At 39.1% G+C, this 20890-nt stretch overlaps 2 protein-coding genes across 4 annotated transcripts; one reads left to right on the plus strand and one right to left on the minus strand.

Moving 5' to 3' along the window:
* The first annotated feature begins 2923 nt into the window (after window positions 1-2923).
* On the plus strand, window positions 2924-4238 carry sfr1 (SWI5-dependent homologous recombination repair protein 1). The gene is made up of 3 exons (XM_005727473.1): window positions 2924-3310; window positions 3460-3804; window positions 3907-4238. Exons 1-3 carry the CDS (start codon window positions 3218-3220, stop codon window positions 4093-4095), a joined length of 627 nt encoding a protein of 208 aa, XP_005727530.1. The 5' UTR covers window positions 2924-3217; the 3' UTR covers window positions 4096-4238.
* On the minus strand, window positions 4117-20853 carry cfap43 (cilia and flagella associated protein 43). 3 transcript variants are annotated; one of them, XM_005727472.1, is made up of 38 exons: window positions 20751-20853; window positions 20430-20683; window positions 20238-20334; window positions 19967-20134; window positions 19765-19828; window positions 19496-19646; window positions 19315-19397; window positions 19103-19231; window positions 18878-18994; window positions 18705-18782; window positions 18456-18604; window positions 18171-18274; window positions 17861-18010; window positions 15780-15940; window positions 15461-15625; window positions 15238-15368; window positions 13461-13617; window positions 12583-12690; window positions 11127-11204; window positions 10672-10776; window positions 10437-10541; window positions 10226-10342; window positions 9546-9731; window positions 9154-9360; window positions 8897-8983; window positions 8669-8749; window positions 7700-7828; window positions 7490-7609; window positions 7302-7409; window positions 6978-7064; window positions 6800-6888; window positions 6487-6703; window positions 6204-6316; window positions 5899-6064; window positions 5614-5784; window positions 4778-4858; window positions 4509-4662; window positions 4117-4425 (listed from the first exon to the last, which is right to left on the minus strand). In XM_005727472.1, exons 1-38 carry the CDS (start codon window positions 20777-20779, stop codon window positions 4253-4255), a joined length of 4869 nt encoding a protein of 1622 aa, XP_005727529.1. In that variant the 5' UTR covers window positions 20780-20853; the 3' UTR covers window positions 4117-4252. The 3 variants fall into 3 exon arrangements, with proteins under 3 accessions (XP_005727529.1, XP_013764890.1, XP_013764891.1); XM_013909436.1 differs by having other exon boundaries at window positions 19750-19828; XM_013909437.1 differs by having other exon boundaries at window positions 4334-4441; window positions 19750-19828.
* Window positions 20854-20890: the final 37 nt, after the last annotated feature.

Consider the following 20890-nt stretch of genomic DNA (forward strand, 5'->3'; position numbering starts at 1 on the left):
TAAGCTTATGCTTCTTCCTGCTCCTTTTTGAACATGAACTTTATTTGGAGTTGTGGTTGCTCGTTTTCCTTTTGTTTTGCTTTGTTCATTTGTCTCTTTTAATTCTATTTTGTTGTACTTTTTCAACATGTTCAAAATAAAGATTCAATCAAATCAAATCAAATCAAATCAAAAAATCTTGTTCACGGTTTATTAGGATAACCGGGCATGTACACATAAATGATTAAATGTTCTTGACAGAAAAATAGTACAAATTAGGTTTTCTGAAGGAGTATTATTGGTTCTCTTTGTAAAGGAGTCAGCACTTACAGAGCTGAAAGATGGACTTTTTTTTCTTGCTGGCATAATTTATATTTAACTATAGAAGATGATTTAAGGGAAACCTCAACAGACTGGCTTGGCATTTTGAGGAGTTTGAAGAGATAAAGCTGAGGTTCAACTTTGCACAGACATCAGGCTTTGCTCTAAGTTGAGCTAGTAAACCTCTCCGGTATAATAAATAAATACCAAGAGGGAACTTCTGACGATACTTGGCTCAGAGAAAGTGCATGCAAATTTAAAAGAGAGAGACAGAGCATGTAATAGTTTATTTATAAACCTCCTGATTTTTATTGGTTTTCTTCTCACTTGTAAAACTCCTGAGCCGTAAACATTTTGATTCTGCGGACTTACAGAAAAATAACCGCCATTTATTTTTATAATTAATACTTCAAGCACCAAATATTCTACAGCTACAGCTAGTGCCATCTCTGATTATAGCCTGCACCGTTCTTTGGTTTTGGGAGAGTTTGCTGAACGAAATAAGTGATTTGATATTTTCTTGTAGGAAACTTTGTTTAGTTCTTTTCCAAGACCTAATAATTTAGCAGTTAAATGAGAATATAATCCGTAGATGACTTGAAAGTACTGCAGGATCCAGTCCTGCTGAACCGGATAAGTGGTTGAGAAAATGGATGGATGGATATTTGAACATTAAATGAAGGCTATAATCATATGCACCATTAGAAAAACAGAACAATAAACTCATTGTATAAAAGAAGCAACACAAAGAGCATGACCTTAACACAGGGAGACACACTTGGGACTATTTTGTTTTCCAAAATGAAAAGACTATTATTTCTGAAAAGGAATGTGGGTTTTGATCTATGTGGTCAACATAATTGCTTCAGTCTTTGACAGTGAAAGATGACACGTCGCTATTTCAAGGGGGATCATCAGGAAGGATTCGTAACAACCACAGTCATCCAACTCGTACAGCCATCACTGAGCTACTGCAGGTTAAAGGTCAAATTGACTTTGATTTTGAAACCACGTTATTTTTGCATCCTTTTTCACAAGCAGACACTTTACTGTCTCACAGGAGAAAAGAACAAGTGTAAATCAAAGTTACTGATGGCTATGGTCCAGATAGGTCTTGGGTTTCAGGGCACTGATACCGTTCAGTGTGACAGTGAGAGTGTTGCAGACACTGTGACTCTGACTGGGACACTTAAACAGAAAGGAGCTGCCATTAATAACACCTGTCCTTTTCCTTCTTTGGATAAATATGGAAAGTGAGTGGAAAATGTGACACCAAATGTCAGGAGGCCTCAAGTTCGCTGCTAGCCAGGTGATTTTTATCACCTGTGTGTCCCCATATTGTGGCCCCTGTGTCAGACTGTAGTTTACTGGTCTTTATGTGCTGTTTATGTAAACCTTGGAGGGGAGATAAGGAAGTGTTTTACAGATGAGGCTCACTGGCAACGCATTAAAGGGAAACCAGCACACAGCAGATTGTGAAATCAAAATAACCCACTAACCCAAAATACAAAACACCCTTTCAGCCAAAGTCAAGTGACAGTCTGTGCACAGCCCAGTAGCGTCTAATCCACTGGAAAAGGGGAAGCAAAAGGCTGACCATATCTTATAATTTAAGTAAGGGGGACAATAGCATGCAAAAACATGGCTAGAGTCTATATTTAAGAGTGCCCAGCCTGCACACCTGTATTTGATGAAAGACATGGCACCTGCGTTCGCTGTCTCACATTGGCTCTGTTGCTACCCATATTGCTGGGGACTGAGCACAGAGTTTTTGTCAAGTTTTCAAAAGTTAAAAAAACAAACACTGAAAACTGTCTCCTGACTCACACATAGTAATTAACTGCAGCTTTCAGCCCTGCAACATTCATCCATATAATATGACAAAAATCCCCAGATCCCTAGGGTGTGTAATATCAGACTGCCAAGTGCTGAAGTTCAAGTCCAGGCAGCCTCACGTTTTAATTCCCACTTTTTATCCTCAAGGCAGCAGAAAAAAAAGCAGGTGATCGCAAACATCTGAACGCCATCCCAAACAAACCATGAATGGATCGGTCTGGAGGAGTTAAAAATAAGCCCATTAAAGGAAATGAATCAACTGATGAGAAGAGCTGAATCACAATGTGACTCGACCCTAGCAACAAGGATGACAAGCAGCACTAAACCTGTCAACAGTCCACACAAATCAGTTTTACTTTGTATTTCCTGTAGCACTTTATTTTATAAAGCAGCATAGTTGAGTTTAATTTCACTGGAAGTCCTTACTTCTTGAATGTTACGCTTTATCCCTTAAAATCTAATGAGAAATATAAGTTACTCTAATATTCTTCTTATAATTTTCTTCTTATAATTACCTGACTTTATTTAGTTTTACTGTAAGTAACCTGTATTTCCAGCAGGTTTTTTCAAGTTCAAAAAAAATTATTTTTAGGAACACTTAACTAATTTTGCATGTATAATTTTCTCAAAGCAGAAGAGCCAGTCAATATAATCATACGGATTTATTGTAAGTTTGAGAAATATCATGAAAACACCGGATTTAAGGCACAAAGAACATTTTGTGCCTTACATGTTATACTAACTACAGCTCCCAAGATGCGTTTCTGTAATACGTCATTACGTTCTATCCAATCACAGACTGCGAAGGTTTCGAGCCGCAAAATACGGAAAAAGTCTCGCGTCGGTCCTAGCTTTCTGATTCAGTCTGCGTTTAGTGAAAGTTGTTGGCTGCTCAGTGGTTATTGTAGCAGCATTTAACAACCCTTCATTTACTGTAAGTGCTGAAAGTAGTTTTGTTTTTTCAGCGGCGTCTGTTAAAATGTGATAAATGGATAAGTGCCTAGCTAACGATATCCACTTGGCTAACTTAAACTACCCTTCAAAACTATGAAGTTTACATGATTCAAAGCAAGTTTCAGCGATGGAGATCACACCTAAAGCAGCTAAATTACAGAGGGACTGTTGTTCACCATGTAGTTCAGTAGAGTCAAGCCCGTGTGACTACAAAGAGAAGGTAAGGTGTTAGAAGGGCTTAAGCACCATTTGTCTTACATAATATAATCTGGCATGATGGTTGACTTTATAGGAACTTTTGTAATTAACTATCAAAACTTGCCCATGCACTTTCCCTGTGAGTCATTTTCTTTCCTGTCACCCCCACAGCATCAACCGAAGCTGAGTGCCTCACTGAGGGAGAGGCTGAAGAGATCCAGGCGCTCCTTCATCTCTCCCCTCTCTGTGGCCAAACGCCTTTGTGTTGATGATGAGGAGAATGGCCAACAAGTTTCAGCAGATTCCCAGCAACCCGTTAATAATCCTCCAGTGGTTCTAAGCAGTGTTGATGTAAACAGAAATGGGGAGAGAGAAGGGAGTAAAACGTTGTCTGGGCCTGCTCCCAAATCAACACAATATCCTTCAGGAGACTTTGCACAACGTCTCAGGAAGGAGGTGAAAGACAAAACAGAGACTCTACGTAGACTCAAGATGGTTAAAATGTACAGAAGCAAGGTATTGGCGACATTTAAATGGAACATAATGAGATATGTTTTTGGTTACTTAAACCAAAGCTGGCAATTTCTCACGACAGGTTCTCCCATCTTTCTCCCACAGAATGATTTGACTCATCTCCAAACATTGATTGATAAGTGGCGGCATTGTGCTCAAGCTGCGCTATATGAACTGCAATCAGAAGTCCCTATTGATGGACGAAAAGCCAGCTTGTCTGAGCTGATTGACCTGTTCAATTTGGATGACAGCATTCTGCACTTTGACCGCACAGAGGACGACTTCACTACCTAATAAAATGTTACAGGGGAACAATCATATTTCAGATGTCCTGTTTATTGTTTAATTTGTTGCTGCTACAGTTCAAGTTGTACACTTTATGTTCAATTTATCTGCTGAGAGAAGCTTAAATAAAACCGTAAAAATCTGTTGAAGAAGAAAGCTTTGCTCATTAGTGTTTCAGTTGATCAAGCGAAGGAAAGTTCTTCATGGTGAGACGCTCAACTTCTGCCCCAAGGAAAGCCAGGTTCTCTGCCTGAGCTCTGGCGAGTTCCTTCAACTTGCTCCTCTTAACGATTTCCTGGTAGCGCTCTTCTCGTGCAGCAGCCTCATTTTCTGCCATAGCTAAATACCAAACATGCTAGAAGATGAAGAAAACTCCCATTTGCATTGTGTTTAATTAGAGCTGAAATGGCTGTTTTCGTTACCTGCTGCTTCGCAGATGTGTCTCAACTCTGACACGGTGACCTGCATTTCAGGGAGCTGCTGTTCTAAATCGGCGCTCTTTTTAGTTTTTGCTGCTGCCCGCTTATTTAATTGTTCAATCTTTCTTAAGCGTTGCTGCACACTCTTCTTATGAGTCTGAAATTGAAAATAATTGCATTTGCATAATTGCATAAAATTGAAAAGAAAAAAGCACATTTTATCTGAACAGTCAGCTGCACAAATTACACACATGTAGCTACTGTTTTATTACCATTTCCATCAAGGCAATACTTTTCTCCAAACTGGAAATCTGCTTGGATGTGTGACTTTCTTGATCTGACTTGCTGCGATGCTGAAAAGAAAAGAGTGTGCAGTGAAAGAACAGAAAATCAGCATCCAACAACAGTTGAAGTAAAACACCGTCATCATAAAACTTTGGATTTAGTTGGTTGGTTTCATGGGCTTGAACAATGGCAGGAAATGGCCACCAAAGATCTACCTGAAGTTTTTTTTTCCAACGGAAGCTGGCATTCAGGCCTGGAAACACATGCGATGCTCATTGACTTGTTAAAAATAAGATGACGGATGACTCATTTGATCTGTATTTTTTATTTCTCAACTGCAGCGCTCTAACTTGTGATATTACTCGTGTTCAATGCGAATTAGGTTGTAAACAAAGTAAAACGTATTTTTTTTAAAAAGAACGGAAGGACAGGATAATCTTCCAACCAGTCTCCGCCTATTGAGTAAGAGTTTTAAGAGCTGAAAAAGGGAAAAAAACAGGGTGGGGAGCTGGCGTGAATAGGGTGTGTGTCTTCAATAAAAGATCATCCATCTGTGCTGGAGGATGGTAACAATTTGCTGCCCGCAAAACATGTGATGCTGCCAAATACCTGCCTTCATATCACCGCCTGAGGTTTGGCCAGAAATGCAAATGGGATTAATGTTTAACCCCAAACGCAGACATTTTGTTATTATTTTAAGCAGATGTTGAACGTTTTCATAAGTTGGAATTATACAGCGTAATGCCTATTCACTGTCTCAGTTTAGTTTAGAATAAAACATTTAAAAAGAGGCAGTGTTAGCATATTTTAGAATCTACATTACTGTCATTTTCTGCTGCTCCTCTGAGAGTCGTAGCATCTTGATATTCTTCTCCTTGTCGTAGAGGTCTTCTATTTGCTTCCTCATCACCTTGTTCTCCCATTCCACCTGGATCATGCCCTTACGCACGTCTTTGCACGCCACCATGGATGTAATTTTCTGCTCTGCAAGTGTCTGAGCATAGCGATAATAATCAGTAGCAGGCAACGACACCATAACCACCTGAATTTGACCAATTTGGTTTGAATCAAATCAAATTCTTTGTGATGAGAGTAGGAAAAGGCTGACCCTGATGACATTTCTCAGGTTGTCCACGACGCTCCTGTGGTAAAGAATGAAGTCGGTGTCTGCGTTGTCAGCAGTTGGGTCTGTGGTAGTCACCTCCACCTGTCCCTGTTTAAGTATTATCTGGACCATGGTGTCCATCAGGAGATCAGTCCTCCTCCGGTGCAGACTACAGCAGAAGGGGGGGGAAAAAGCACTCACGGGTCATTCTTCCATTAAAAAATAGATTTAATGTACTTACACTAGTCATTAAGTTTAAGGCTTGTTTTACAACTGCTTGGAATCAGAGTGAAAAATCTGATTTATACCTTTCAAGCGCTTTAGAAAGATTTTTAATTTCCTCTTGAGCAGCTTTATCCTCATTTCTCTTCTTCTGCAGGAACGCCTGCATCTCAGCGAGAGTCAAAGCTTTTGTTTTTACCTAAAAAAGACGTGTCCAGCAGTGAGTGCATAACTGCAAGCACAGAATGGAAATAGTTGTTTTTTACATCTATTCATAAGTTGAGCCGGAGTAAGATATTGTGCACATTTATGCATATCTTAATGGAACAGCAACTCTCCTCCATATTTAACCTCTCCTCGTCGTCATACCTTTTGCTCGCTCTCTACTTTAGTTCTGCGAACGTGACAGAATTTCTCCCAGGCTACTGTGCTCAAGCCCTCTGGTATGTTCGCTGGAGCGTCCAGTTCGTCCATGGCTCTGAGCATTTGGCTGAATGCATCAGGGGCCTGAGAACCACACAGACGATGCTCTTTAAACGGGTCAGAATTGTTGCTGTTGTCCATCTGGGCCCTCATCTTCTGAGCCCTGTGGGGTGAAAATTTGCCCACAAAAAACAATAAACAGTTTACAACTCAAATTATGTAATTTTCTTCATGCGCAGCCATCAATCAGGAAACAAACCTGGGTCTGCGTTTGAACATCTTATAGAGGCAATCGACCATATGGCTCGGAAGGTCTGAAAATGCCCTCCTGAAGTCTTTATCCAGCGACTTCAGAGACACAGACGTTAGGTTACTATATTGTGTTATGTTTGCCATCTCTCTCAGCCATGATTTTAGTATTTAATCAGCTGGCTTACTTTGTCTTCAAGGACAACATTGTCATACGTCTCCTGTAACAACTCTACTTCGTCTTCCAGCTTCTTCAACCTCTCCCCAGTTTCATCCTGTCAGAGGAACCAATTTTAGAGGAGACGAGCATGTATGGAAATTAGCGATAAGCAATCTTGAAGCCTACAAAATGAGTGTGCCACACAGGTTAGCTCTTAAAAAAACATGCCTGAACGAAGAGAAGGTTTTGTTCTACAGTTTTGGATGATGTTGCTGCCATTTCTCACAAAGAACAGAGTGTGAAGCTGGCACTCATAAATTCCTACAGCATTACTGTGCACCAGTTTTCTGACCTTGTATGCCAACATTTTTTCAAGTTGGAGCTTGAGCTCCTGCTCTTGGCTTCTCATCTCTTCTTCTCTGAGGACTGACTCAACGAGATATGTGATCTTGAGCTCTTCCTGTTAGATACACCGAAACCAATTTTAAGCAGGATGTTATAAAAGACATCGCAAGGGGCAAATGAGAAGAGAGGGCTTACCTGGTATATAGCTACTGTGCAGTTCACTTTCTTCTCTAACAGCTTTGCCAGATTTTCATCAAACCTTTCGGTCGCTTCCTTGGTGGACTGGTGAAGCTTTTTTATTTCAATTTCCAGTAGCTGCAACAACACAGGCCACAGACTGTTACCATTCACATCAGGAGTGAATTATAATTCAGATCAGTGCAAAAAGAGCATCTTATGTAATACCTTTTTGTACTTCTCCTTCTCCTCGCTGAGCTCCCTGGCTTTCTTTTCATACTCTTTGAAAACTTTTTTCTCCTCCTCACTCCACTGAATGTCAGGTTTGGTCAAAACAAACTCAGGCAGAGGTATTTCCTGTGGAGTAAATTCAATAGAAACTATGTGCCCTTCTTGCTCATTTGTCTAATTTAACTGACGCTGCTTAGAAAAGAATTCAAGTTTAAAAAAAAAAGAAAGAAATCCTGCGACACCATTAACACACACACACACGTGGTTCATCTGGCTAGACTGTATGTAATATGAAACAAAGACATGAGATGTGGACCAGCTTTCTAATATGTTATATTATCTAATTACAGAATACATTATTATCTATAACTACCAGTAATTAAAAAACAGTATAGTTTTAAATAGCTAAGTACATCATGCTGTATTTATTTATATTATCTTCTCACTTAAAAGACTGTTTTGGTTTGGTTTTCTGTTTTTTAAATTGAATTACATTCTACAACAGCATTCAAATGTCTTATTCAACCATATACCCCTGAACCCCCGTCTTCCCACTTGAGAGCAGATCATCTAACAATTAAAAAGTCAGTGTTTCAATTCCTGGCTCCTCTTGTCTGCATGTCAAAGCGGCAATAGTCAAGGTGCTGAAGCATGATTTTCAAAGGCACAGAATAAAGTGCTATATGAATGTGTGTGTGTTTATTACTGTTCTATTTATAACTATACTGGTTTTTTTTCTCCCCTTAAGCCCGGTTGAATCGGGCTTAAGAGGAGAAGGGCACTTCATAAGTACCAGTTCATTTAACATAAAACTCTATTTTATATTTAATTGTATTCTGCATTTGGAGACAATCTCAAAATTAACAGATTGATCAAAGAAGTGAGTAGATAATATTTCATACTGTGTTCTGCTGTCTACTGGTCTACTTCAGCATTAATGTCTTAAAAAAATGTTTTGATGGTCACCATTTTCAAGATGTCCTCTTTTTTCACTTCAAGTACTCCATCCATCATGTCATCAAGAGCCCTTTCTCTAGAATCATCAGCCTGCAATTGAACAATAGAACAACAAACCCATTAACATGGCAGAACTGAGCTATCCTCACCATCGAAGCAATCATCCTTTATGGAAGTATTTTAACACGTAAAAACCAAAAAACAAAAACATATTTTTTTTGTTTTGTGGCAGCATACTTGGGCAGCCAAACGACGTTCCTCTTCCAGCTTTCTCCTCTCCTCCTCTTCTTTCTGCTCCGCTGTGAGGTACCGTTCAGCTCTTATCTGGAGTTGGACAAAGTTGACATCTCATAAGATAAAAACCACACACCATTTCACACTTTGGTAAAAGAACAAACAAACAAACGAGCAGTTCAACTTGTACAGATGCTTTGTCCCCTGAACTTTCTCTGAACCCTCTGTGAACTGATTAGATGTTTCAAGAGGACAGTAACCTCAGAGACTTCCACTGCGAGCAGCCTCTCTGGCCACTCGCTGTTGGTCAGGCTGGGCTCCCACAGCTCCTCGTGCATGTCCAGCTGCAGCATGATTTCTCTGATGTGCTTGTTCCTGTCTCTCACACGTTTGAGCTCCTTCATCTTCTGCTTGTGTAATGCCTCAAAGTCAGCGTTGAAAGCCGTCTTGACACGATAAATCACATCCTGCAATGTGCAGATTAGTGAAATTGGGCAAAGAAAACCTGCTATTAATGATCAGCATGACAATATGATGAAGTTGCTCTTTATTTCCATAATTATTATTTTTAAGAAAGTGTTTTAATTACAGTTCTGGATATTCCCTGAATATAAAGACATAATTATTGCACCTTTTTGAAACAGGTTCCCACCTGTAACAAAACAATCTGGTTGATCCTCTGCTCTATGGTTTTCAGGCTGAACTGATCGTAGACATAAGGATTTGAATATCCTAACTGAGCCGAGATACTCCCCGTCACAGTGGCAGTCTCAGCGTCCTGGACTTTCTTCTCCTCCTCTTCTTCTTGTGCACTGAGATCTTTCTTAAGGTTGCCTAGCTGAGGGTTAAAGGTGGACACAAGGGCTGAGATAAACAGTGAGGACTGAATCTGTGGCCATGTGATTATAAACTTCATCCACAGGACATTGCACTAAGATAAAACTATCGAAACAACTCACTTTTAGCCACACAGCTATAAATCTAAAAAAGTTTCAACACTGGTGGACTGGCATGTGTTCAAGCATTTCAAAATGCTACTGCAGTGAAAGGTCAGATGAAGGACTGAGATTCATGGCATCCAATCATTTTGTAGCTGTAAACTTGTTTTGACTTGAATGCTTCAGCCATAAAATGTATTTCCAGAGAGGAAAACCCAAAACACAGAGGAGGCTGCGTTGTCGCAGCTTCCACTCAGCGCTGCATTACTGCATTTCTGTGTCACATTTCCAAACAGCAACACGATTTAACTGGTTCAAATTCATCACATGTGCCTTTCTTTGCAGTGCTACTCAGAATCTAAACTGTTTGAGCTTCTGGATCTGTTTTTCTTACGCTGCAGGCAGCTTTTTCTAACTTCCTCATATTTTGAACCCTGCAAAGGTCCTCAAGTTCTTTTGCTGTTTGCTCTTTCAGAGGGTAGTTCAGCACTTCAAGGTCAGAGTGAAAGGCCTGCGGCAGACAAGAGAAAAAGAAACTGCGATGATTAAAAAATGTTAAAAGTCATCAGTGTGTTGTTTCGCTGTTTTTTTCTGACCCTTCTCACCTTTATGGTTCTGCTGATGACCTTCATGGTATCCCAGCATTCTCTCTTTAGGACATCACGGAGGTAACATTTTTCTACAATGTCCCATTCAATTTCCGTCCTCACCTACAACAGGGAAACAAATTCACAATCACCCGAATTCAGAATTAAAGTGTCATCCCGTGTGTGTGTGTGTGTGTGTGTGTGTGTGTGTGTGTGTGTGTGTGTGTGTGTGTGTGTGTGTGTGCAGCAGTACCCTTGTGACCTCCTGCTCCACCATGGCCTCGAGTCTCCTCTCCTCCTCAACATCCAGGTTAAAGTGTTCAGGCTGGTTCTCACTGTCACGTATCATCTCCTGGATCTAACATCACAGGAAATACAGTGCAGGGATCCCACTCTTTGTGGAACTGTTATCATTTTTTCAAATATCATGTTATGCTTTATCTGCTGTATAGTATTTACCATAAAGTTTTTAGCTTTTAGATATGGAGTATTTTGGCTACATGAAATCTGTTTTTAGATCACTCTAATTACGTGTATGTAGGTTTTGTTCAGGTATTAAGTATAGTTGTAAGTACGGAGAATTCTCAGTGGATTGAAAAACGTTTATTGACACAGTAATTGTGTTAAATTCTTTCAGGTTTTATGCATGGGCATTATAATTTTCTCCTAATCTTTTTAATACCAGCATTTGTAATAAACTTCACTTACACTGTCGCGTAACTCTTTGATGGTTTCCATCAGGTTCTTCTTCATCTCAGAGTATTTCTCTTGATCTTCTTTTAGAAGCTGTTGACAACATGTAGACTGTCAGATTCACAAGAATCGAGAATCTCTCGTAAAAATTCAAATTAGAAATAGTAATTACTGACAAGAAAAGAAAATGTTAGCCAACACTTCAGCCTGTAGCACAGAGTCAGTGCCAGGATCCCGATTGTGGACAAAGTAATTATAGAAGTTGATTTTAATCCTGACGCTTATATTTATTTCAAGTGGGTGCATGCGCATACCCACAAGCATGTGTAAATGAAAAAAACAATACTCGATCTATCATTAATATTCTTGCTGTGGATTGTGAAGACCAATATGTTCATCCTCTTAAACACAGAGATCCAAAGTGTAATCAAAGAAACAAATAAATCCTCTTATGGATGAGAGGGTGAGCTACACTGACTTATAACAACAGTGAGAAAACAGCACTGCCCTGTATATTCATCAACCCAATAGAAACTGCCTCTACATTGAAAGAGAATATAAAACAGACAGGCCACCTATTTTTTAACAGTTCTCAGGACAAATTTTATTTTGTCCCCGCTGAGACTCGTCTAATATTTTGAAACAAAGAAGCCGTGAAGGTTCAGTATGACCAAAATCCCACAATCAAACTGAGTAAAACCTCATGATCGTATCAGAAAAATTCAGAGAAGTTTCTTCATCCTCTGCTGAACAACCTCTGAACTGTGATGTGCTCCCTCAGATTTATCAGGTAATGGTTCATGTGAAATGGGTTGTTGTGATTGGTCAGAATTTGCCTTTGATAACTTCATAAATATCACCTTTTACTTATATATAAAGGAAAACACATTCAGTTTTTATTTATTTAAATATTTCCTTTGTATTAACTGAAAATAAATACTAAGACACTTACTCCACTTATCACGGTGGGCCCGTTAGTGGAGTGGGTGGGTTCAGGCCCCTTAGGCCCACCCACAACGCCGTGGTAGATGTAGCATAAATCAGACTAGAAAGTGCCTCTTTCCGATGTGTGATAAGATAATCAGTGAGGTTTGCTAAACCTAAAATTTAAAAACCTGCCACACCTTCAACATCAATTTATTGTTAACAAAATTCTTTGTCAGGTGACAAAGTACCTAACATGCTCTTACACATGTTTATGTTCTTTACTGCGCTATACCTCTAGCTAATTGGTTTTCTTACTCCATAAAAAAAATAAATCAAGCTGTTGCACAGAGTGACTGCATGCCAAAAACCACACAGCTGTTTTTCCAGCTAGATACCACACACTGGTGCAAAGGGGACTTTTGTAACCTTCCAATCTGCAAGCGCGTAGAAAACCCCCCCCCAGCAGAATAAGTATCTAAAAATAGTAGACAACATCCAGATGTCATTCCACCACCACAAATATCACAGCATATTAGTCACTGACCCCCTCTCGCCTGCTTTCCAGCCAGGTGGGCTGTGAAGGTGGAGCACGTAGGAGGTTGTTATCGTCCCTATCTCGCTCTGTCACATTGACAGATGGTCCACCACTGACCTATGACACATAAAAATAACTCAAAGATTTAGATAAGTAAACAGTAAATGGCACACAAGCAATAAATAGCAGTTCATATCTATTACAACTGATAAGATATACTTTATTTAGCATAAGAGCTGGAAAATTCCCATGTTACAACAGCCAAAACTTTAACTACAGCCTCTAACAAACCAGCTTAAAAAGCTGAATAGTTTAGTAATAAAGTACAATATGGCCAAAAAAAGATTTTAAAAAAATTAAAGACATATATGACAATTAACAAAAGAAATGAGCTAAAAACAAAAAACCTACATGAAAAATCCAGTAACAAACATATTTTAAAAACAAAATATAAGAAAATTAAAACAGTGTATTAAATGGAGTAACGAAAAAACATCAGGCCCTTTCTTAAGAAGAAAAAGTTAGGTTTAATTGGTGCTTAAAATAAGTTTGTCACGTGCATAACAAAACATTATAACTTAAATCTGTTTATGTTAAAGCTCTGTCGGGGAGGCGTTCCTTCAGATTTGGAGGCTGTAGTTTGGGAACTGAGTTGTGAGGCATTGAAAAACATTTACTTTTTTCCTACCACATTAAAATCATTAACAGCTGAAGTTAAGAAACAGCACTGAGCTACTAGAGGCCATGGAAGCAGGGAAGTCTGCACAAAGGAAACTTTTACAGCACTAGACTGCAGTTAGTTAATAGCTTTAGCCCATTGTCCTGAGCAAATAGAGCATGTTTTTACAGTAAAACAGAACGCAATGGATCAATTTAACCTCACTTACCTCTGGAGTTTCCGTGCCAACCGGAGACACTTGACCCCACACAGGAAAGTTAATCAGGATGGGATTTTCAGTATCAAAGATATTCTTCAAGAAATAAGCCGTAGACTTGCTGTACTGAGTAGCTTCATTCATCTTACTGACATCCCCACCTTTAACTCTGTGTGAACCCAAGCAGAAATACACAAAAATATGCAAAGGTATTTATCAGCTGTCATTTTAAGAGAAGACCGCAGTCAACGGTGAATTGATCATAATGAAGGCACAAGTAACAGCGCACACAAATCCATTTAAGAGTTTCTAGACAAAAGAATCTCTGAGAACAGACTACACAGCTTGGTTGCACAGATAATATTTGATCTTTTCATGGAATTTGTTGCTATTAATAAAAATATATGTTATCATCAAGCATGTCCTTTAACACCCTCAGGTTTAACGGTGCAATGAATCTTTGTAGAGCCTAAGCATGTAACTTTAACCCTAGGCGATCGGACTGTGCAATTAAACTGTTCTATAAAGTTTTGTCAATCAGGGAACAAAAATAATAATAATTTTACTTGAAGCACAAAAGAAAAAAGTATTTTTAAAAAAATCTGTTCTTTTCCTTCTCTAAAATACAGGGTTAGAATAGGGTTATCACCTCAGAGGTCTGTTTATGGCCCAGGCTGTATATTTATATGGATCATAATGAAAAGGTTTTCTAGTGTGGATCTGAATTTGAAACAATTAAACTTTTCATTGTTTCTCACAGAAAGTATCCTACTGAAAGTATGATGGATTGTTATGTGGCATCATCTGTGATCCCAGAAACATGCATGCACACCCGTTTTTAACATTACTGGCTTTGATTTTATTGTAAATTTCCAACTTCTAAATCAGTGATGAGAAGATGGAAATTTATGAGTAGGTCTGCTTGCAGCGAACCACGGCTAACAGACTTACAGTAGTGACATTTTTCCGCTACAACACCCTGAGGCAGATTCCAAAGTGACAATGAAAACAGCTCAACGTCAGAAAACATTTAAAACACAACAGAATCGAGAGGAAAGATGTTTTCTTAGCTTTTGCTTTAAACAAAAGCATTGATATATGTTTGCCAATAAAATGATACTGCCATGTTTTAATAAAGTCAATCCTTGATTCAGTCAGTCTTAAGTTTTAAAATACTATTTTTTTAGCAGTACTGAAACAAAGATAAAAGTCACACAAGGATTGCCTAAAATATGTAATTTTGTTTGTACATTTTGTGTTTTTGACAAAAAACGATTGAAACTATAATTAATAACATAGGAACATTTTAGAGTATCTGTCACAGATAAATTAAACATTATATATAGCTTGGTCAATTGGGGTTACATTTACAGATTATTCGCAATATTATTATTATATAAATAATATAGGCAGTGGGTTATACACACCATGATCTCGCAAATGGTGCATGCAAAACAAAATATTTCTGAAGTACTAAAACCTTTAAGATAAAAACGACTTGAAAACAGAAGCATGCAGGAACAATCGCTGTAGTCAGATGTGGAATGTGAGTGGGATGTTATTCTGAAGAAAGATTGTGCTGTGAATTTTATTAGATCTTTGTCTTCCTGCTGATATTCCCCTGGACACTAAGTTATATTTACTTACTTTTGTCCTTCATTGCCAGTTATAATAGAGAAAAAGCCCTGCCTTACGTAACCCTCATCAGCCTATTGGTGACTGTGAGCAACGGTTCCCTCTGCTGTTCACATCTGTGCATTATGTAAGTGTGACGTGCAACTCGTTTTACCTGATGTTAGTGCACACAAGAGAGCCATCTTTGAGGCCTACAGTGAGGAGTGTGCAACCGTCTGTGGAAAAGGACACGTTCCGGACTCCACCGAGACGGCACGAGTGACACTGCAGTTCAATGTACCGCTCCTAGAGGTGTGGCAGCGCCACAGGGAATGAAATGCAGGATTCAAAAACATTCACAGTAAAAATGAAAAACAGGAAATTAAATGAGATCTAACCATGGACGCAGTTTGTCTAATCCGTAGTAAGCCATCTCGGCCCACAGAAGCCAACCATAAGCGGTGAGGGGAGAGAGCAAGAGAGGCAGGGCCCAGTGGATGACCCCTTACTTCCTGCACTGGTTTCAGCTCGACTCCCTGTTGATCGGAGAGATCCCCTTTGTCCTGAGAGAACAGATCAGAGAGTAGAATAATAAGATTCAAAATGCACACCTGAGACCATTACGTATGTAAAACTACAAAAACAAATCAGAGTGATGCTATGCTGTGACTTAGTTATTGATTGAGAAGAAAAAAGCCAAAAAAGACAGCAGCAAACCTCAGGAAGTACAAATCGCTGAAGTGTTTTACTCCTGTGGCAGTAAGCAAAGATCTCACTTAATCCCAGAACACAGCTTGTAAGTGGACGAGGCACGGTGAATGTGAACACTTTGAGGACGTGAGAAGACAGGCAACCATGTCGGTCTATACTATCTGGACCTGCAGAACAGCAGACACGTTGTAATATGCAATGAAAAACAGATAAATTGAGAATTACAAACTGCCAAGCCTGTTTTTTTTCTGGCGCTTTAATCTCAAAGATGGCCCCTTAAAGCAAACTAGCATCTCAGCGTTAGTATTAGAACTCTCAATTTGGTGTTTGCTTCTTCTTTGTGTCTTTGTGTGTGTTGTCCAACATAGTTTTCCAGTCTGCTGTATAAATAAAGGGTGTGATTTTGTAAACTGTTCACTCGCTGTATTCATTTTAACTGTGTCAGTAACAACATGTCTAAACATTTCTGTGTGATACATCACGTTAAGTACTATTAATCCATTATGGGAACGTGGTCTAGTGTCGGTTCCTTGTTTTGAACACTGCCAAGATATTTCCTTGGATAAATAAAACATAATGGATAAATAATGCATTTTTTCAGGCTTAAAACAATAAGAACAGAAGACAATAAGAAGCCTATCATTCATCGTTTATTAAACCTGTGTAAAGTACTGTTTAAAATCTCAGGCTGTCTCCCAGTTCTTTATATTTTGCTCCTACAATGGGAGATAGGTGCAGTGAAACGTGCAAACATAAATGGAAATATAGTACATGAGGCAAGAACAGTTTCCACAGTTCTATCAAATCTTTAAAGTCAATATTTGGTATGCCCACCTTCATTCTTCAATATAGCATAAACTCTTTTAGGCAGCCTTCTTGTCATTTCATTAAGTAATCTTCAGGAGTAATTTTCCAGGTTTTTTGAAGGAAATTTAAAGCTCTTCTCTGGATGATGGCTGCTTTTTTTTGTTTTTGTCAAGAAGATTCCACACATTTCCATAATGTTTAGGTGTGGGTTCTGGGGAGGATGATCTATGGCTCATAGTGTCCCAGTGTGTGTTTTTTTAGTCCTCCCACTTCTTTTGTCTTCATTTTTCAAGTTTCCTCAATTTTTTTTAAGGACACACTGTACACCATGTCAAGATATCCAAAGTTTTTAGCTAAAAGGAATCACCTTTGGGAATCATCTTGTTGAAGAAAAAATAAAATTGTATGCCTTTCAAAATGCATTTTTTGGGACTTTTTAAAATCTGACTAAAGAAATGGAAGCAAAATTCATGCCTTTGCAACGAGCTGCTAATAACAAAGTCCTAAAGATACAATTTAAAACTGATTCTTTCAGAATCAGAAAGACTTTATTTATCCCCAAGGGGCAATTAAGATACAACAGAGCAGCATGACGTTGAAGATAAGGGCAGGGCATAAACAAGCAATAAGAGTGAGAAGTTCCAAAGTTTTTTGTTATATGTCAACATAACACTCAAAAGACCTTCAGAAAGCCAGGAGAACTACTGCTAAAGACCACTTTAAGAAAAGACAAGAAAGCCTTGCTCCCTGGAAACAAATCATAAAGAATGAATAGGTGACTCAAGACTTTTCACAGTACTGTAAGTGGAATATAAAGGAAACCACGGGAACCAGGACATGATCCTTAAGTTTCGCTTGTACTTTATTTCCATTAATCACCTTCCAAACCTCTCCTCGCCCACAGGAGATGATTCAACTTTTGGTTTCAAAATGAATTTTTACTTTTTGCAGATTCTCAAACCTCACTCCTCTCATGTATGCAGTGCCCCTCCTTGGCTAAATGTTTACATTTTATTTGAAACTGCCTTAGTTTACTACCCCATGATTTAATGATTCATTTATTAGACTTGAGATTCTCACATTGCCTCTGAGACACTGCCATAAAATCCTACTATTTTTCAAGAGGGATTCACGCTCTTAAAAAGGTACCACAGTAATTTATGTTCTACAGATTCTTTTTTTTTTTAAAGAACAACTCTGTCCTATCATAAAACTGTTTTAAAATGATTTAAACATCTAGAGACTAAGTAGAGAATTCATCAACACTTTTAGTTTTGTACCTCCAAGGTTCTGGGTAGGCAGAGAGAGCAATGTAAGCAGGCTACTGTCCTTTTTTCTGTCCTCTTCACCAGCACACAGTGCAAGAACTTTCACCTCGTTCATGTCCCTGTTGCACTGAGCGGAAAGAGACAAAATGCATCCAGAAAGAACTGGAAAAGAAACCCACACATTGCATTGGTTACAGTAGTAGGACCACACATTTCTGCAACGCTACAGTGTGTGACAGTTCTTATCTAGTTACACTGATGTGTGCTGTAATTTAATGTTGATTTATAATATTTTGAAAGGAGTAAGAATAAAAGCATTTACCTGTGTACCCTATGACTGAAAACATCTTGGACGGCCTAGCTTCTAAGACATAGATATGTGAATCTGAGCCACCGGTGAAAAGATAGTGCCCGTCATGATCAAAACTGTAAAAGTAAACACATTTTTATTTGCTTTTCTGAGCAGAAGGGGAGAAGAAGTCACCCTCTAATTCATGCTTCCATGTCACAAATATAATAATATATAATAATATAATATAATATAATTTTGTGTGCAGTTTTTAACTGAAATGCCCGTGAAAGCATCACAAAAATGGAAGATACTTACACTAAATGATCAACAGCACTGTGGTAAAGGAGAACCTCGTGCACCATGCGAGGCCTCTGCTCCTGGTTTAGGTCAATAAAGAGCACTTTTCCTGTAGTTGTTCCTACAGCTGCATAGTGTGCAACAGGACAGCAGGCCAGACATGTCACCTAAAGACAAAGAGACTTGTGTTTTTTCTTAAAAATGTCAATTTTACACATTTTATATTAAAGTGCTCTGTCCTGTAAGTTCTCCTGGTGGCAATCTGACCTCCACTTGGAGTGAGAGAGAACTGATGCAGATGCCATCTGAGGACCACAGTTGCAATTCTCCAGACTCCTTCAAGGACTGCAACCAATGTAAACACAAACATCACTGCTCATTAAGAGACACAGGCCCAAATTACATGACGCTGCAGTTCTTGAGCAACACAGATGCTTTACCACACAAATGTTCTTGTCATTGTGCAAGAGAGTTGCTGTCACAAAGTTGCCACTGAGAACATCGAAGATCTTCACAATCCTATCTGACTGGGCTGGGTTCAACACATATATCTGCCCCTGAAAAGCAGGAGGTGTCAGAGTTTGTTCTTTTCTGTCATGTAACATATTATTATTTGGATATTTTAGGCTATATCATGTTATGCTCCTGCGCACTTAAGTACTTACAGTATTAGAGGAAAAAAGTAATGTTTTATAGTCAGGAGAGTACATCACAGTTGTGACAGGTCTTTCTAACTTCCACGTTTGTGCAATGTTTATCTGACTCCCTTTGATTTGCAGGTGTACAACGCTCTCCTGCAACACAGAACAATATTAAATTGCCTGATGTTTGATGTGCTTGTATACATTAATACAGTAACCATTGAGTGGGCTTGTACCTTTCCTACAGCAATCAAACCATTGTTGTTAGGAGTTAAACGCTGAAAGCTGTTTCTTCTGAGTTCAGGGATAGATTCAGCACCTGAACAAAAATGAAGAACAAATAATATGTCCAATGGGTTTTCTAGTCTCTGAATTGGGTAAAAAATATCTTCCACATCCAAGTGTGGGTTTGTTTACTTGTAGGATTGGAAAGGACAGAGACAGAGTGGCTCTCTGGGTCAACAAGAAGCAGGAATCCTTCAGCACAGCCCACATAGAGCTTTGAAGTGGCTGTCCAGCAGATGGCAGAAGGAGTCAGCCTGGCTCTGGTGCTCTGGTGGAGTTTGGCCTGTGCAAACACATGTAGAGCTGGGTCATGGAAAACATAATTGTTTTATGGATAAATTAAAGATCTAAAAACTGCAGTTACATCACACAAACTAGAAAGTTACCATAATGTTGCTGACATTTTGAGAGGATGGTGCCTGGCTCTCACTAAAGGTCCCACCAGGTGCTGGAAGCTTAATTGTACTGCAATATGACAAATATGATATGCACATATATGTTATTATTTGACTCTTTACTTTCCCCACTTTCTTTCAACCTTCCATGCATTTGCAGCAAGGCTGAAAGAAACTTAAACACATGCATTTACTGTATTGCGTTTACCTCGGTTGCAGGACATGAAGGCTGTCACTCTTTGCAATATTCCAGACAGTGAGTGAAGCAGTGCCCAAGGAACAAAGCTGAAGCCCATTCATGGGGTTGAATGCCAAGGAAACGACATCCTGTCCAGCTTGTGGTTGAGAACAAAGTGGCTCAGCATTTTCCCAGTTCCTGCATCAGAAGGTTATGATTACTATTACACTGCCGCTCAGCCCGAGTAACTGAAAACACATGGTACACAGTATAGGGCAGTGTTCTGTTTTGAGTGGCTTACCACACAGTAATGATGTGGTCAGGAAGAGAGGAGCAGGAGCCCAAATATGGACCACCGTGGCTTAATGCCAGAGATGTGTAGTCCAGTTGTGCTCCTCCTAAAGAAAGAGATGAATGAGCAAAAGTCCACATCTTTGGCAGGATTGCAGTAAAAAATGTGGCAGTTTAACAAATTAAAGTACGTCTGCCTTACCCTTAAGTTCATTCTTCAACTGAAGCTCAGGGAAACTGTACACATATATCGACGGGGATAGCTTTTCCTCGGAAAAAGCAAAAACCCCACTGTTTCCGTTGGCTGTCAATGCACCAATGCCTCTGCCAGGACTCGGAAACGCGTTTTGCGTCCTTGTCTCCAAATTCAGGAAACATATATGATTCCCACATGTGTAGCATACTGTTTTATTTTCAACAAACTCGGTATTTTTGTTTCCGAAACCTTGTATCCACCTGTAACAATCCAATATCAGTTAATTGTTAACAAATAACCAGTGTCGTAATTGCAGCGACAACATACCTGAGTTCTAAACTTCCAAACTCGTTCATTTTACGATTAAAAAGAAAAAAAAAAGCCAAACTACGCAATGTTTATAAGTACTTTCAACCGGGAGAGCGTTGTGTAACCATAGTAACCCGACTTTCACACTATTGGCTGAG

Source organism: Pundamilia nyererei, unplaced genomic scaffold, assembly GCF_000239375.1.
Source record: "Pundamilia nyererei isolate P.nyererei 1_Seehausen unplaced genomic scaffold, PunNye1.0 scaffold00024, whole genome shotgun sequence".
NCBI lineage: Eukaryota > Metazoa > Chordata > Actinopteri > Cichliformes > Cichlidae > Pundamilia > Pundamilia nyererei.